General features: G+C 42.6%; 1 protein-coding gene across 10 annotated transcripts in view; it reads right to left on the bottom strand.

Annotated features, from left to right (window-relative positions):
• Positions 1-517: 517 nt before the first annotated feature.
• Positions 518-19,298, bottom strand: part of MIER3 (MIER family member 3) — a 214,617-nt gene continuing 195,836 nt past the window's right edge. For all 10 annotated transcript variants that reach the window (XM_086960653.1, XM_086960660.1, XM_086960659.1 and 7 more), the window contains one exon: positions 518-4,372. In XM_086960653.1, coding sequence (XP_086816779.1) covers positions 3,933-4,372 — 440 coding nt within the window. In that variant the 3' untranslated portion in view covers positions 518-3,932. The remainder of the gene's footprint in view (positions 4,373-19,298) is intronic.

The raw sequence follows: 19,298 nt of genomic DNA on the forward strand, positions 1-19,298 counted from the left end.
TCCAGGAATAGAAAATCACAATTTTGGGAATCATTCTATATGACTTATACCAATTATTCCAATGTTTTCAGGCACAGTTGAGTGTTGTGTTAGATACATCTTCAGTTATGATAGTCTACAAGGCCCTTCCGTGGAGCCTGTATCTCTAGTTATAAATCTTGGACGTGCATAGGATTTCAAACTAGTAGGAGAAATATACAATCTAAAGATGGTGCATATGGTGTGGGTCATTGTGAGTAATGGGGGCTCAGCTTGAGGCAGACGCACAAAATTATTGATGTAAAACAAGATGCTTCCTTGATCCAAACAACTATATGGGAAGACAGTACACAGGATGTAAATCTAGAATACTTTAAAACTGCAGAAATTACACTTGCACTCCTCAATCTTCAAAGGCTGATCGCCTAAAGCTAGATTTGCCAATTACTTTATACGTTTGTAGCTGAACAAGTCTAACACTGAAAGGTAACAAAGGGTGTCAAAACGATCAAAAGCAATAAGCAAAAGATGCAGTAAATGATTTTCCAGATGTTTATTTCTGGAACTGTACAACGGTTATTAAAATACAACAAAAATACGAAATAATGTTGAAAAATCAGTGTTTATGTACAAGTATTAAAATCAATGCAACAGAGGCCCTTCTGAACATATCAGCTATTAAAAGGTGTACTGATTGTCACTAATTCATGTCTAGATATTCACGTGGGACTTGATTTTTACCGGGCAAAATTATATTCCAATACACTCTTACTAGATTATTGGTCTGTATTTCAACAATATATGTGGTATTGATTGAAACAGTTTAGTATAAAAATAACACAACCGTAGCATATCATCTAAATTGGTATGCAACCTGATCATGGTTTGTGGGTAATGCTGGGATTTGTTTCCTCCTTACGCAAACAGTATGCTTACATTCAAAACATAAAAACATGACTTTGGTTAAATTATATAATGTTACATTGCTCTTGCAAACTAGAAGAACATGAGAAGAATGATTTGCGGATAAATTAGGCTACCTAGAGTAAACAGTTGCACAATTCAATTACAAGAGATCATCTTAAGCAATATTGTACATCCTTCAAGTAAATTCAACATGTCGCACATGAGGGAGGACCATTAAAAGCCAATATGTATAACTAAAACGCAACCAACAAAATAAGTATTGCTATATTCACAGCACCAGTTCTACTACTGATTGAATTATAGAGCCTCTTTGCATTCCCTGTCAATCACCGGTAACCAAAGTTATTTACCAAACCTGCAACGGTGCACCATGGATTTTTGGTTTGCTTACATGAAAATATGCTGCAAAGTACAAAGAATTCAGCAGACTACAATAAGAATAATTGTGCTTTAAGGTATCAAAATTAAAAGGCAAAATATATTCTTCACATCTGCAGTTATCGTTAACTAATACTAAAATGCAACTCTTAGTAAACAGTAACAATTTGAACAGAAAAAAACAAGTCCAGCTTTAAAGAAAAATAAAATTAATAAATAGCTATTTTACATTGGAGACATCAGTGGTACACTTGGAGTCACAATAGGCATGCACAAATTTTTACTGTACAACGCAGAAGTAATTGTAAAACAATACTGAAATAGAGATCTAGAAAGATACATAAATGTACAGAAATTTACAAAATGTAAATTATTGCCTTAAAGAGTTACAAGTAAACTATCTGATTGCTAGCTCTGCTAATGTAACAAGAATAGATTAGAATAACATTGAAAATCTAACTTGTCAGGCTGAATTAATTTTCTCATACCATTTTAGACGTTTTGGTCAAAAAAGTGTCATTAAATAAAGTGTCCGTAGAACCTGCCAACAATCAGAACTTTAGACTAGAAACAAAACAGTCTCCCATCTATGTTGTGATCCCAGCAATGCATAGATAGATCAACTGAATATATTACTGCAACAACTATTGGAAATGGGAATCTTCATTTAAGTGCAACTGGCTTAAGCATTCCGTCATCCTTTGTGTAATAATTTTCGAAACACCAATTCACTGTAAACCCAGTTAAACTGTATAAAAAAGGACAGCTATAAAACAACAACGTCAGATGGTTGTATAATCTGAATAAGTAAAGTTCAGAGAAAATCAGCAAGAAGCTGATCCAGGTTAATAAAGGATCCTTACTTAACAGATGTACTTGAAGGAATTAACAAAAATTAATAAAGTTTACCACAATAACAATGTATACACGTCTTAAAATTATCTTCATATAAAGGAAATCCTAAATATATGCTTCCCAAAGTGATGTTAATACAGTTCACAGTATGGAGAATAAATACCCTCCCCCTTTACGTTCTACATCTTAATTATTCACCAACATTTAAGTGGTGAATAATTACTAACATTCCCACCGCAGTCAATCATATGAACTTGTTATGCTAACAGACAGTGGAAAGCATTTTGGACTTGAGACAGTGCAATCAGTGATAAAAATAAGATTATTCTGTGATGAATATGTGCTGTGGTGAACCGTTCTACGGTTATATGGCTGAATAATGCAAACATGTTTCTTATATCTAGCCCACACTTGTAACAGCAATTTCTGGCATCAAAATATTTTGATTAAAATAAATTAAAATGTCAAAAGTAGGCATTTTAGATGCTTATACATAACAGTAGCATCTACTTTAGCACTCCACAATTGCACACTGACACTTTCAAGCACAGCTCGTCCGCTTTCTCCAAGCAACACATCTCTTCTGCTAGACCCTTCTAAAGTATTCATACATACATGAAAAACATCGACACAGGTGTAGACTGCCCATTTTGTTGGCATTTTCGATAACTTAAACAGGATCCATATACAAAGTTTTCAACACACATTTGTAAGCACTAACTCCTATTTACAGCGTTGGCATGAAATGTTCCAAAAGATTAAATGCTAAACTTAAATACGAAACGTGCTTGAAATGCAGTCAATCCCTCAATTCCTAAAAGCTTTGTTTTTCAAGGCAATGATTTACAGAATTCCCGGTGTTTACAGTGGGAGAAATCTTTATTAAGTGAGTTGCTACACGGCAAAATCAAGATAGTACCTCTTCAGCACTAGTAATAGGCTTTAACCTACCCATATAAATGTCCAATATATGGAGCATTCAGTGATAAAGCCAACAAGTGCTACCTGAAGTTATGGACAACACTGGCGGTTTCAATGACAACACCATGTTAAATTTGTCGGAGCTATGAACGAAGCACAGGCAAAATAAATTACAAGAGTATACAAAAAAAAAAAAACAGGATTGCTACTCATGCTGAAAAACACGACCCTCCAAGCAGTAGAAGTACGTTATCTTTGTAAGGTAGTCCTGCATGGAATCTCCCAACAAAAATGCAAGCGTAGTCTCTACATACTGTAATTCTGCACATCCATCTTCTATGCGCAGGTTTCAGTAAAGTTGAACTTGTGGTGTAAACCGAAGTGCTTTAGTATCCCAAGAGACAACAAATAAACAATATTTGCACGTTTGTGCAGTTTAAATAAATGAAAACCACAGCCATGTTTTCATTAAAAAAATGCTACATTTAACAGGGTCATCATCCTTGGTACCTGTAAACACAAATTCCAATGCACCAATCTGCTTAGTTGTGGATGGACGAAGGAAAGCAGATCCTCTGAATTTAGAACTTCATGCTAAGTTTGGGTTAGTAATCCAATGTCCACAGGCTTGGTCTGAAAAATCAAAACAGATGCAGAGCTTAAAGCTGTACTAGAGTTTCCCACTGCCAAATATTGTAAGCCATTTCCACGTCCATGGACTAAAAGTAATTCTTGATAAAATCAAGAAATAGTTCTGTACATACAAAGACATCACTGATGTCATAGTGTAAACTGTCCAGTGAAAGACTAGGCAACCCCAATCAGACTTACCACACCTACATAATAATTGCTGATGAAGTTTGTAGTGGGTTTTACTCAGATTGAAGAGCTGTGTGATGTAGTGCACGAGAGTTCATAAAACTATTTGTTTCATTTGAAGATAAACTGTTGAAGTCCGCCACAGAGACAGCCATCTTGGCACTGGTAATGTGATGTGTGTGATTCTCAAAGTCCATAGCCAGGGTATTTACAGAAACATCATTCAGGAAGGATTCTGGGACTGAGATTCCCATTTTTAATCTCTTTGAAGGCCTTTCTGGCTCCTCACTGCATAGGTTCATAGAATTGAGCTCAGAGTGATAAAACCCAGCATCAAATAAATTAAAACAATCATTTTCGCCATTGGTAGGTAAGTTAATCAAGTCTTCTGCTGCAACAGGCACATGATTGGCCGGTACGCGGGGTAAATTGTCCAGTGGCGAAAAGCTGCCAGACAAGCAGTTCACACCAGTCGTTACACTATTTGTCAATGCTAAAAAGAAAAGAAACAATATTCAGGTCACAAAATCATAGTTTATAAAATGCAAACAGTTTTTTAAAATACATTCCCAATACTTAACATAGGGATGACGATTAGAGCAGACTGAGTTTACAAACTTAAGGGAAGTTACCCTCCCCAAACCCATCCATCTTCAATTACCAACTGCTGCAAGTATTGTAGGTCACAGAGTTGATTTTAAGTCCACCGCCCTTTGTAAAGCCTGAAATCAGAGTTGAGGAAGTAAAAGCTACTTATTCCTAATTCTCCATCGATTTAATCTGAAATGACATCTGAATTGTGCCGCTCGCGTGCAAAGCATTTTATAATAAAACTGCATTTTTAAAACTGGTCTTTTTAAATATGGACCTTCAGAGATATACGAGGCTGTATGCTTATCTAATTTGCTTTTCATTTTTAAATGCTAATTCAGCATTAAAACATTAAACACAAGGAACTACTGTTATTTGTGTCAGCTGCTCCAACATCTCTTCAGGGCTCAAAATGCTAGTCCCTTCTGGTAATTTTCCATTGATTAAGGATCCCTACATTATATGATTTAACATACTAAGGCACTCATAGGGGAGAAGAGGAAGTTTTATAGGACTTCTACGAATAGTTACATAGTGAAGGAGTAGGACTACAAGTGACACTTCCATCTCTTTTGAGTGATCTTCCAGGATAGACAAATATTGGGATAGGTTAGCAAGAGACGCTACTGCAGCTTAAAAGAGGTAGGAATGAGCTATGTAAAAGGCCTTGTTAAAGTGGCTTGACCCATATGGGCCCCAAACCTGTAATCCAAATCTAGTTAACTACGGCCTGTGATCATATGCGTGGAATTCCCATAGTCTCTGCTAAAAGTATTTAACAGACCATCTAGTCACCATTTAACAAATATTATCAAAACAAAAAACTTCGTAATAAAGATGAAAACTGGCAAAGGCATGGTTTTCTCATAAAAATGCCACATGCAGTTAATCTTTTTAACGTTTTAAGCAGTTTAGGGTTCGTGGCTTTCACTGTTGCCAAGATAACAAACAACTAGTTAACAGATTCAAGAAGGTAAGGGGCGAGTAGAATTAGCAGTTCAATACAGTAAAACTCTAGGTTGTAAACTACCGTGGACAAGCTATGAAGTCTGAGGGGCCTTCTATTAGGACGTTAGATTTGGCTGCACCCTTAGCAATGACGTCATGGAACGTGTTAAGGTCAATGACTGGACAAACTCTAGACAGTGACCTTGAAGGAGATGTCGAGGTGAAAGATAAGGTGCCTGAATCCTAATCAGATGTGGTATCTGTAGAACAAGTATTTTTTTTTTTGCAGAAACATATTTCATGGATTACATCTCTTTCTGTGGAAAGTCTATGGACCCACTGAGTACTGTATTGTATTGTATATAATATTTATAGGAGCGTGACAAACACCCTAAGGGTACCCTGGCGCTGGAGTGAAAACGATAATCCCTCCGAACTCTTATCCCGTTAGGTCTAAGGCATCACTAGTCTTAGTTCTTATTCATGTGAGAGTCTCAGACTGTTGTCTCAGGGAAAAACAATTTGCTTACCTCCAGTAACGCCCTTTCTGGTGGATACTCTAACTGCAGATTCCTCAACTTGTGAATTTTTCCCAGACATTAGATTGGATCTGGAAACCTAAAAGCAGTACTCCTGTGCACCAGTAGGTGATTAGCCACTCTTCGTCAATGTCACTTCACTCTGAACGTCGCAGCGGAGCCGCATATAAACCAACGCAAGCATATGGATGTCTGTTACTTTCTCAGGCTGTCTCAGCTCTCTGACAAGCAGCCCATCAGCAAAGTGTTATGACTAGTGTGCAGATCTCTAGGCTGGAAGCTCTTTGATGGCATAAGAACCCAGTTAACAGAAAGGGGACATGGAAGGGTCTGTGAAAATAGATAAGAACATTTACCAGAAAGAGAGTTAATATTAAGTACCTTTTTGGTCTCCTGATGGATACTTCTAACCACAGATTCCACCCTTTGTGAATCGATACCAAAGCAGTACCTTCCCAGGTGGTGGGTATGTGAGCTGGCTCAGTCAAAATATTCTAGAAGGACAAGCAGGCAAAATGCCCTTCCCGATGGACCTGGATGTGAAGGCAGTAGTGCGTCGTGAACGTATGTGCTGATACCCACGCAGATGCTTGACTAATGTCCAGGAAGAATACTCCACGTGCTAGCCTTAGATCTGCTGAAATGAGCCCTTAAACCTATTGAGGGAGCTTCTTTACCAATGAGTAGCCGACCTTTCGGCATAGAAAAATCCATCAGGAGTGTTCTGTTTTGCACTGCCTTGCCTCTCTTTGCCCTGGAGTAAACACAAGAGCTGATGGTCCACCTGGTGTTCCTAGATGTGATTGATTTAAAAGCTTGGTGCCCTCTTAAGCTCCAACTGAAGAACTAGCTCGCCCTCGGAGGGGGGTGGAACCCTGCCCTGCCGTGACAAAATATCGTTCTGAAGCTGCAGCTCGATTGTAGGACAAATGTTCATGCCCAGGAGTTCCAAGTATCACCCTCTCCCTGCCTTATCCAGCACCAACTGGATGACTTGTGACCGGTCATTGCTAATGATCTTCAGAACTCAGGGCAGGTGAGGCAGCAGCGGAGGGGCATACAGGAGTCTAGAATTCCACTCTAGACAAAAAGCGTCTCGGAGAGAGAGCTTCCTTGGAAACTCAAATGAGAAAAAGTGCTGACAGGGCAAGTACTGGAAAGAAATGTTAGGGCATAGCTTTGATGTACAGTTTGCAAGATCCAATTGTCTTAAGTGATGGCCGGCCTCCCTTGGAAGAAATATCGGCCCCAAGAAACTTTTTAAAACCCTTAAGGGGCTTGTGAATAGAGAACAGAGCTACGATGCACTCTGTGAATCTGTAATCTCTGCTATGAGGGTTGCATGGAAATAGCGGACAGACTGACAGTCGCATCTGTAATATTTATAAAAATGCTTAATTGGGCATTCATTCTACAAATGTACAGTAAGCCAGAAATAAACTATAATTTGTACAATATTTAATGTAAATTACACTAGCCATTCATGGTCTCGGAAAATGTCGAGAACAAAGGAGCTAAGAAATGAAGTGTGTAGCGTGTCCCGTGCATTTGCAGATTTGGCGTGAGAATGACTGCATCTGGCATAGTGGTGCCCTGCAGGTGTGTATTAATGTGGCATTTGTGTATCTATCATGCAGTTTTCGCCATCTCATATACAACTGTTACATATATAACCGTACCATTTAGTCACATTTCAATGATCGATTGGTGCAGATAGGTGGTCTTAATTAGGATAAGCATATTAAACATTAGTGACCAGTGTAGTTACAATTGTACTCATAGTTTGACAATTCCAACACGCATATTTTGAACAATTCATGGCACAGTAAGACGGTCTGAGGTGTGTTTGCACTCCAAATACAGCTGTATTATCGCAGTGATAAATCAGTAGTCTAACAGTGAGTGGAACCCTCCTACATATGGAATAGGCATATTAAACATTTGCAAACAGTGCAGTTACAATTGGCACTCTTAGTATGACAGTTCTAACATGCATATTTTAATCAATACATGACACAGTGAGACGACCTGATGTGTGTTTGCACTCCGAATACAGCTGCGTTGTCGCAGTAATAATTCAGTCCTCTAACAGTGAGTAGAACCCTGGTGTTCCACCTATATTGTGCAGGGCGCAATGCTACATATACACACGTGATGTTTCACAGTAGTCCAGTGGTAGCTGACCCTCAATAAAATAGGATCTATGGGGAAACATTTATCTTTTTATTATCTACTCTAGGAGTAAGGATTCTGGCATTGACAGGATCTTTAAAAATATTGACTGTGTGCCTTAACATACTCTTGAGCATAGGCCGTGTGTGACTGGACCTATGGGATCCTAGAGTGTCAAAGAGAAAATCTTCCTCTAAAGACACTTCATGTAGCTCCACCGAATGGTATTCTGTTGCTCTAGTAATAAGCTGTTGGTATGACAGATTGCCATCAGGTGGAGATGGTCTGGCAGGATAAAGATCTGGGTCTGTATCCTGTGGTGGATCAGTTGTGTAGTCTATTCAAGGATCTGATAATTGTGCGTCGTCGTCCTCAGTGGGTGTAATCTGTAATGTATCAAGCTGTGGTCGAGAGGGAGGAGGAGATGGAAGTGCATGGAAAGGACTAGTGCCTACACTTTTTTTCAGAGGAATTTTGCACGGGCTATGCTCATCAGAAAGCTTATGCTTAGAAGGTGTTTTAGCATGGATATGCCCTGCAATAGGGTGAATAAGGAAAATGCTAGTTACCAGTATGCATCTGTTCTTGGCATGTAGAGCTGCAGAGTCGTACACTTAGCAATAGATCGCCACCTGGTGTTGGGCTCGGATGATTGCAGGTTGTCTTCTTGGAAGAAGTCTTTGTAGTCACGAGATAGGTGACTCCTCCCTTGGACAATACTGGGCATGGTCATCGACTCCATCCTCAGATTGTTTTTCGCCATGATGGGAAATGATGGAGTTAGTGGAAGTAAAGAGAAAGGATGTCCATGCGTGTGCATCTAAGTAAGATGAGTACTGGAACGGATACAAGTCCAGGGGAGGCGGGAGGGCGTGTACGACTCTGCAGCTCTACATGCCAAGAACAGATGCATACTGGTAAGTAGCATTTTCCGTTCGAGGCATATGAGTTGCAGATCGTAGACTTAGCATCGATTGTGCAGCAAGCAGTGTCTCCCCTAACGGTGGTCGCTTGTATTCGTTGCAGCATACTGAAATAGTGTTCTAAGGACAGCTTGGCCTACTGCAGCTTGCTGCTTGGCTTGAAATGAAATGAAAGAAATTTGTTAAGCGCGAACAGCTGCCCTGAAGCGTCCAGGTGCTAGCGAATAGAATGAACCTTCTACTGAAGTTGATCACATGGGGTAAGTTTGTTTTTAGTTATAGAGGAAGGTTTTTAATTGTTTGCGAAAGGTTAGTAGGTTGGAGTTGGACCTTAGATGTAGGGGGAGAGAGTTCCACAGTTTGGATGCATTGTAGGAGAAAGATCGACCTCCTGCTCTGGATCTTCGTATCTGCGGGACAACGGCTAGGAAGGCTTGGGAGGAGCGAAGCTCTTTCTTGGGGTGGTAGGGACTGGTTGATTACGGGGCCGGATTTTCAAAAGGCTTGGTGGGTGATGCACATGGCCTTGAACTTAATTCTTCCCTAACAGGGAGCCAGCCAGTGCAGAGTTTTTAATCCCGGCCCTATCGGGGTTCGGGCTGCACAGTTTTGGATCAGCTGTAGTTTGTTCAGGCAGTATTCAGGTGCCCCTAAATACAGGGCATTGCTAAAGTCAATACGGGACTGAATCAGGCCCTGGATGACTACCTGTTTGGCCTCGAAAGGAAGAAGTGGGAGGATTTTTTTCATCATCCTGATGAGACCAAAGCATGTTGTTGATAGTTTGGTGACTTGTGTATTGAATGTTAGGGATTTGTCTAGCCATATTTAGAGACTTTTTATGTTATCTCTGGGTGTAGGGGGGGGCACCTAGGCTGGGGGGCCACAATAGCTCTAAGGTGGAGGGGGCAGATGGACCGAGGAGCATGAGCTCGGTTTTATCCCCATTGAGCTTTAAGCATGACTTAGCCATCCAGCTCTTTACCTGCTCCAGACAGGGAATCAAGCTGGTCTGTGCTTGCTGACTGTTCTTATGCACGAGGGAGACCACTAGCTGGGTGTCGTCCGCATAAGTGGCGATCTTAATGCCATGAGGATGGACAATCCCTGCCAGTGGTCTCATGTATGCGTTGAATAACGTGGGGCTTAGTGAGGAGCCCTGCGGTACCCCACATTCCAGAGGCTTGTTTGAAGAGACTGAGGCTCCTTCAAAGACTCAGAAGGTGCGGTCTTTCAGAAAGGACTTGAGCCAAGCTAGGGCTTCTCCTGATATTCCCAAGCTCAGGAGGCGGCGAAGGAGGATTTTATGGTTCACCGTATCAAAGGCGGCGCTCAGGTCAAGGAGGATCACTGCCACTGATCCCCCTGATCTAGGATCCGTCTCGCTTCTTCTGTGACTGCCACCAAAGCCGTCTCCGTACCATGTTTGGGACGGAAGCCCGTCTGGGTGGTGTCAAGCAAAAGTTTAGAGAGGTGTTAATGTGTTTTTCGAGGACTTTGCTTGCCCAGGGGAACAATGAGATAGGGCGATAGCTGTTGAGGTTGCCAGGATCGAGGTTGGGTTTCTTCAAGAGTGCTCGGACCCTGGCATGTTTCCAGGTTGGTGGAACTGTGCTAGTCACTATCGAGGAGTTCAATAACTCCAGTAGTGTGGGAAGAATCACCTGGCTAGCCGAGACCAGCGTATTCGGTGGTGCAGGGTCGCATGGGGAGCCAGATTTTATTTGGTGCATCAGAGACTCGAGTGTTACTGAGTCTGTGGGAAGTGGGCTAGGGTGTTATGAGGCGGCGATTCTACTTCAGCTGCTGGATAATGTCCTTGGGGGAGTGGGTCCGAGTCAATGTCCGGAAAAGATGTGTAGATTTTGTTTACCTTAAGGAAGAAGAAATCAGCCAGATCGTTACATCGGGAGGGCACATTGGGGTTGGAGATTTGCGGGGGTGGAAGCGTAGTTAGGCTTTTTACCGTTTGGTACATTTCTTTGGGTTTACATTTGGCCGACATTATTTTGTCATTGTAATAAATCGATTGTGTCAGTTTTATTGCACATCAATACAACAGTCTTTAGTGAAGGTGTGTATTGTAGACCATGTTGCTGCCTTGCATATGTTCTCTAGTGGTATATTTCCTAAGAAAGCCATAGAGGCTCCTAGTTTGCGAGTGGAGTGCACTCTAGGAGGAACCGTTAGTGTACGTTTAGCTTTTTGATAGCATATTTGTATACACTTTACAATGCATCTGGCAATTCCTCCTTTAGAGATGGGATTGCCCTTGTGTGGGGGAGAGAAAGATACAATTCGTTTTTTTTGTGTTTCTGAATGATTTAGTCCTGTCTGTGTAGTATAACAGAGCTCTTCTAACATCTAAGGTGTGTAAAGCCCTTTCTGCAACAGAGTCCGGTTTTTGAAAAATCATTGGTAGCTCTACTGATTGGTTAAGGTGAAAAGGAGTAATAACTTTTGACAGGAATTTAGGATTGGGCCTAAGAACCACTTTGTTAGGATGTATCTGAAAAAATGGTTCTTGTATTGTGAATGCTTGTATTTCACTAACTCTTCTGAGAGCGGTGATGGCAAAAAGGAAAGCCGTTTTCCATGTTAGGAATTGCAATTCACACCTGTGCTCGAAAGGGGGTCCCATAAGTCTTGTAAGGACCACATTTAGGTTCCATGCTGGAGCAGGCGGTAACCTAGGTGGGATTATCCGTTTTAATCCTTCCATAAATGCTTTTATTGCAGGTACTCTAAAGAGAGATAGATGTTGCCTATTCTGTAAATAGGCTGCAATTGCTGCCAGATGCAGGCGTATGGAAGAATAAGCCAAATTGGACCTTTGTAGGTGTAGAAGTTAGCAAATAATATTTTGGATGGTAACATCCAGTGGATCAATGTGATTATTGTTACAATATATTGCAAATCTTTTCCATTTAGCGGCATAACATGCTCTGGTAGTGGGTCTCCTAGCTTCTTTAATTATGTTCATACAGTCTGGTGGTAGGTTTAAGTAACCAAATTCTACGACTTCAGGAGCCAGATCGCCAAATTCAGTTGGCTTGGTTCTGGGTGTCTTATTTCTCCATGGTTCTGTGTTAACAGGGATGGTGTGAGCCGTAATTTCTGATGTGGAACCAGTGAGAGATCTAGTAGTGTGGTGAACCACGGCTGACGTGCCCATGTGGGAACCACTAGTATTAGTTTGAGAGACTGTTGTCTGAGCTTGCGTACTACTAGTGGAATGAGTGGGAGAGGCGGAAAAGCGTACGCTAATCTGCCTGACCAGTTCATCCATATCGCATTCCCCTCCAACCGTGGGTGTGGAAACCTGGCGGCGAAGGTTGGGCATTTTGCATTTTCGTGGGTGGCAAACAGATCTATCTGTGGATGCCCCCAAATTTGGAAGAATGGTTGAAGAACTTGTGGGTGTATCTTCCATTCGTGAATCTGTTGTGACCGTGCAGAAGAAACACTGACTCCTATTGTGCATTTGTCCATCTCTGACCAATTTGAGACGTTACTATCTACTCCATATATTTCGCTTATTCCAAATCAGAACATGTCGCCCTGCTGTCATGTTAGCACTGAACAGTCACCAGCTGCAGACAGCTTGCAGGGCCGCCAGATTTTTTCAAAAGGCGAGCCTTTTAATACCGAACACTGAAAAAATGGTGACCAACGGCACAAAATCCAAGGCTTGAAGTGCAATGAATGGCTCAGAACACAGACAAAGTAACATCGCTTTTAAATAAACCCCCTCCCCCAAAAAAATATGGACATTACAGAATGCCAATGTTCTTTTATCCAATGTCAATTCGAATATATATTCTTTTTTTTTTTAACGTATCAAAATTGTAAAGGTTTTAATTAAACTATATGCAATAAACTTACTTTACTCACTTTACTTTACTGTTGTGACTGACGACTCAACAGATCTGCTATCTGATTGTGAATTCCTGGAAGGTGTTCTACTGTCAGGTGTATGTTTTGAGGAATGGCCCATCTCCAAATGTTCTGTACAAGCTGGGACAGTTGCAGAGAGTGTGTCCCCCCTGTTTTTGTATACAATACATGGCTGTCATATTGTCCGTCCGGATTAGGACAGCTTTGTTTCGTACTTGTACCTGAAACGCTTTGAGTACTAGGAAAATTGCTAGCAGCTCTAGATAGTTGATATGGAACTGTCTTTGTTGGTTGTTCCATTGGCCTTGTGTGGTATAATGCAAGAGATGGGCTCCCCATCCTGTGAGGGATGCATCTGTCATGAGCACTATCTGTGGAACAGGGTCTAGGAACGGCCGTCCCTTTGTCAAGTTTTTGGTATTCCACCATTGCAGAGAGCGATATGTACGGCTGTCTACCAACACCAGGTCCGTGAGCTGACCTTGAGCCTGGTTCCACTGTTCTGCTAGACATTCTTGTAATGGGCGCATTTGCAGTCTTGCGTGAGGAACTATGAAGATGCAAGACGCCATCATGCCTATTAGTCTCATGAACACTCTGGCTTGGAGAGACTGCTGGTGTTGAAAAAGGGAGACTAAGGTCTGAATGCTCTGTATCCTGGCTTGACTGGGATACGCTAGAGCTGTAGATGTGTCTATGGTAGCTCCTAGATATTGATGAACGTGCGAAGGCTCTAGGTGCGACTTGGTGTAGTTTATTGTAAACCCCAAGTCGTGCAATGTCTGAATTGTTTGTTTTGTGTGTTGGATAGACTGGTTGAACGATTTTGCTTTTATGAGCCTCGAGGTAAGGGAAGACATGTATCTGTTGTCTTCGGAGATGTGCTGCTACTACTGCTAAGCACTTTGTAAACACTTGTGGTGCTGTTGTGACCCCGAATGGAAGGACTTTGAACTGATAGTGCTTTCCTTGTATGACAAACCTTAGATACTTATGTGCGCAGGATGTATAGGAACATGAAAATAGGCGTCCTTTAGGTCTAGTGTTGAAAGAAAGTCTCCCTGTTGTAGTAGTGGGAGTACTTGTAAAGTGATCATGTGAAAATGATCTGATTGTATGTAATGGTTGAGGGGCCTGAGGTCGAGAATTGGTCTTAATGTCCCGTCCTTCTTTGGAATTAGGAAGTACAGGGAGTAAACTCCTGTTCCCCAATCCTCTATAGGAACTACTTGAAAAGCATCCTTTTGTAGAAGTGCTAGAACTTCCTTTTGAAGCAGAGTCATATGTTTTGTGGACATTGGACGCTGCCTGGATGGTATGTTTGGAGGGGTTGCTGTGATTCTAAGCAGTAGCCATGTTGGATAATCTGTCTTATCCACCTGTCTGTTGTGATGGAATTACAGACAGGTAGGAACTGTGATAATCTGCCCCCCGCAGGGAGGCAGAGGGAAGTCACTGCTTGGGAGTGGAAGAGGAGCGGTTGTTATTACCTCTACCTCTTCCCTTATTACTGTTGCATCTGTATCCTCCTCTAAAGTAGCCTTTGCTACAGGAGGTCTGTGAGGGCGTCTTAAAAGATGATGTTGTATCTGTGCCGGTCTGCTTGGAGCCTCCTCTATAAAAGGAGCGGCGAAAAGAACTTATAGTCTGTGTGGATTGTAATGCACCCATAGACTTAGCAGTGTCCGTGTCTTTCTTCATCTTTTCTAGTGTGTTGTCTACTTCCGGTCCGAACAACTGGTTCTGATTGAAGGGCTGGTTCAAGATGGTAGACTTTACCTCTGGTTTGAAACCTGAAATGCGTAACAACGCATGACGTCGGAGTAGAACACTAGTATTGACTGCTCTGGATGCTGTGTCAGCTACATCTAGTGCAAATTTAATTGAGGCATTGGATATTAATTTGCCTTCTTGTAAGAGCTCTGCTGCCTGATCTTTGTATTGATCTGGGAGGTGCTCCATTAGTTTTTCTAATTGGTCGTAGTGAGCCCTGTCATAGCGTGAGAGTAAGGCTTGTATTTTGCTATACCCCATATGTTTGTTGCCTGCGCAGCAATCCGTTTCCCTGACACATCAATAACTTTAGATTCTTTGTCAGGCGGGGGCGTGTCACCAGAGGTCTGGGAATTGGCTCTTTTATGTGCATTAGACACTACCAAAGAGTCTAGTGGCAGATGTCCCTTAATATAGACTGGATCAGATGGTGCTGTCTATACTTCTTTTCTTTTCTCGTATTTAACACCCTACATCGTACCGGGTCTTTAAATATGTCTGGAGCATGTTTAATGACTCCTTTGATCATGGGTAGTATTTGTGTAGACATTTGTGACTGCTCAAATGTGTCCAGTAAAAAATCATCAATGGCATCAGAGTGCATTGGAACTCCATGGTAAAGGGCAGCTCTATTTAATAGATGATTAAACCCAATACTATCTTCTGGAGGGGAAAGTTTTGTTGGGTAATACTGAGGATCAGGAATATCTGGCACATTGTGTGGTGGAAAACCATATATGTAGTCATCCTTAGGATATTCTGGATTGACATCCTCATCTAAAGGGTATGCATGTGGCTTTGGTACGTCATTGCCCCCACCTAGATCATACTCCTCGTCAGTGTGGTGTGATGATGCAGGAGATTGAACAGGAGAAGCTATAGGTTCAATATAAGGAGGGATAGGAGAGGAAGAAGGTGAAGGAGAGGAAGGGTGCATTGGAGAAGTGGCACAATCCTTCTTTTTGACAGGAACCACAGGTGGAAGTGGTGTGTCTGCTGGTCTTTTCTTGTAAGGAATTGCTTCCACGTGTCCAGTCTTTGGATTGATATAGACCTTTTTCTGTTTAGGATCTGGTCTAAACAGTTCTTCCTCCAATACAATCTACTTCGGCGTCGATTTTTTCGGTGCCGATAGAGGTTGTTTAGTGTTCTTTGCTTTAGGGGGAGTTATCAAGTCCTGTGGCAAATTTTTCGTTGCCGAAGGTGGTTTCGGCTTGGTAGGCTTGTTAGAGGGTTTAGGCATCTCTGTATCAGGCATTAGAGTCTTTGGTACCGATGTTGGAGATTTCGGCGAGGAGACAGGTCTCGTTGGGCCTGCGGCACCGGACTCTGGCTTTCCATCTTTATTTTTGCAACCGGAAGGTTTCGGAGTCGAAGCTTTCGGATCTGGTACAGTTTTTTGGCTTCGGCACCGATGTGTCTTTTGGTTTGGGCGCCGAAGGGTCTTTGTCTTTGGGCACCGAAGGGCGTTTTGGCTTCGGTGTCGAAGAGTTCTTCTGTGTCGAAGGATGTTTCGGTGCCAATGGAGGAGGTAGAATTGGCGCATGTGGTTTCTTCGGTGCCGAGGCACAGAAAGGCGTAGTCTTTTTCCTCGGAGCCGAGGGCAGATTTCGGTCTCGACTGGGCCCCATGGGCGGAGTGCCGACCGCTGCCTTTGGCTTGGGTAGTGTATGTTGTGCAGGGGCAGGAGTACTCATGGGCAGCCGAGATGGAATCGAGTCGTCCGAGTCCTCTGCCGCCGATATGATCTGGAGATCAGGTGAGGCTTCCTTGGCGACGAGTGGAGCCTCGTCCTCTGAGACATCCTCTCTGACGATCTCCTGCTCAAAGATGGCCTCCGGTGCTGGCGCTGATCTCATCTCGTGTCGACGGGCCCTCTGATCCCGAATGGTCTTCTTCGATCGGAAGGAGGCACAGGCTGTGCAGGTCGACTTGTCGTGTTCCAGCGATAGACAGGTTGCAGACCTCGTGATGGTCGCTATGAGGGAATTTTGCTCGACATACCGGGCATCTCTTGAATGGAGTTCTGCCCATGAGGCGTACGCCGTTCGGCGCCGATAGGCCCAACGGCCCGCGTTGACGCACTGGAATGTAGCTGGTGATGTCGAAAAGTCTATTCGATGTCGAAATGTTTACATAAAGTTTCACGCTTCGAAGTTGCTGAAAAAGTCTTTTTTAGCCGGAGCGGAAAACTTTCATCCGAACCCAGTGGAGGAAAAAAAACAATCTGAGGATGGATTCGATGACCATGCGCAGTATTGTCCAAAGAAGGAGTCACCTATCTCGTGACTACAAAGACTTCTTCCGAGCCCAACACCAGGTCACGATCTATTGCTAAGTGTACGATCTGCAGCTCATATGCCTCGAACACAGTTTTTTTGTTTTAAATCGAGTTTAGGAGGTACAGTGTATATGTTTGGATCCGGTTTTGTTAGAGGCAAGTCTTTGCTTTTTGGCGCCCAGCTGGAATGTCCTTACGGTGCAGAGGGTTTAGACTCCGAGGGATGTTTCTTGAGGTTCGGTGTTGAAGGTTTCGGTTCGAAGGTTTCGGTTTGGAACCCATCTTGGATTTAGAGCTTGAAGATGTTGGCTCGGAAGTGTGATCAAGCCGATTAGGGCCAGAGCATTCGAAACCTCTTCTCAGTGCCTACCTTGGCGTGGAGGTGTTGCCGGAGACTTAGATTTCCAAGGGGCAGTTGGAGGGGGGGGGGGGGGGGGGGGGGAGGTGTCTTCGGTACTCATGTCCCCTTGTACCTGTGGCACATCATCGTTCTCAAGGTCGATTTGTAAGTCAGATTCGGAGTCAGGCGCAGCTGAAGCCAGCTCCTCCTCTGCCGCTGATACCTCTTCCTGTTCGGAGTCTTCGCGGAAGAGGTCCAGTGTGACATACAATTGCTGCATCTCTCGACGTCAAGCCCGACTATCATGGAGAGTTTTCTTTGATCTGAAGAATCGGCACGCGTCGCAGTCTTGCTCTTTGTGCTCGGGGAACAAGCATAAATTAAACACCGAATGAGAGTCCATACGCGGATATTTCACGTGGAAAAGGGGAGAGAATTTCAATGGAGTCCGTTCCTTCGATGAGGAGCCGAACGGACGCAGATGGGACGGAAGGCCGCCCACAGATCTTACAGTCGAAATGTCAAAGTTTGAATCGAACTGCAGAAAAAGAAAGTGTATTCAAAAACAATACAGTCAAGGTAGAGTGAAGTACGCAGCAAGGGGGAATCAAAGAATCGATTCTGAAGCGAATCGCAGCAAAACCAGTCCGAACTCTATGGCAGAACTCTATGGCAGAAAAAAACAATCTTACAATGGAGTCGATGCCCATGCGCACTATCACCAAAAGGAGGACTCACCTACCTGAAAAGACCTGAAAAGGCTAAAAAGACTTCTTCGAAGAAAAACAACTTGCAAAAGTCCGGACCCAAAACTAGATGACAGGAGTATGCAAAGCATGTGATCTACAGCCCACATGCCTTGAACATACAGTTTATATTGGGTTCTTCAGCATGCAGCCTCTTCTTACCGCATGTTCCACATGACCTGAAAAGACCTTTCTTTGAAGAATCTGATATTTTCAAGAAGATACCTGGTAATTTTGAAGAAAAAACTGAGCAGAGCTCAGGGAGACGCCCTGTCATGACATGCAGTAGAAAATCTGAGTAACTTAGCCTCTCTTGGGAGTGTTCCACAGGGTGCAGGAGCCTGATTGGCTATTACTGAAGATTGTTTTTTTTTTTTTTTTTTACAAAAGTAGATAGGCTATTGCAGTGTCTTTTCTTTGCATTATAGCCTATGATAGTGTGTTCTACTGCTTTTAAAAGGATACCATGGGACTCCCAATACAACGACGGGATGATTCAAGCATGTGAATCTATGAAAGATCCAATACTGGAGAAATGTTGCTATGTCTTTTGAATGGACTTAGTACAGTTAGTGTGATACATGGGGGATCTTTTGAAATCAAAACCAAATAAGGCCTGCAAATCAAGAGTTTGGGGGATGAAAAACGGCAAGTCATTGTTTTGGCCAACATGGAATTGGACAACTATCTTATGCAGAAAACAAGGGTGTGTTCTGGGAACAACCTGATCTTTGTGCACCTAAGAAAATATTCCACCACAGTTGGGACTTGCAATACACTAACCTTAAGCAAGGAAGTGATTGCATGATGGCGGCTACTTTCCACATCAATAGTGGGCAAGAATGTAAATACTCAAAAGGGGATCCCATGCGCCAGGAGTGAACAACATTAGGATCCAATGAAGGTAAAGGGCGTGTTCTTGGTCGGAGTACTCGTTAGACCCTTCATGAACACCTTCATAACAGAAGCTTTAAATAAAGACTGGTGTGGTCTATTCTGAATTCTACAGCTGCCAAATGTCCTCTAATAGGTCTATGTGAGATCACATTTCTGCAGAGACAGCAAACAGCAGATTAAGATCTGTACTGAAGCCTACTGAGATAGCAGTGCACAAACATTTTACATTTGGCAGTGTTACACTTTCTTATGGTGGGCTGCAAGCCTTTTTCAGAATGAGTCTGCTTCATATGCCAAAATCGTTAGATCAGT

The sequence above is a fragment of the Lissotriton vulgaris genome, chromosome 3_1 (assembly GCF_964263255.1).
Source record: "Lissotriton vulgaris chromosome 3_1, aLisVul1.2, whole genome shotgun sequence".
Classification (NCBI taxonomy): domain Eukaryota; kingdom Metazoa; phylum Chordata; class Amphibia; order Caudata; family Salamandridae; genus Lissotriton; species Lissotriton vulgaris.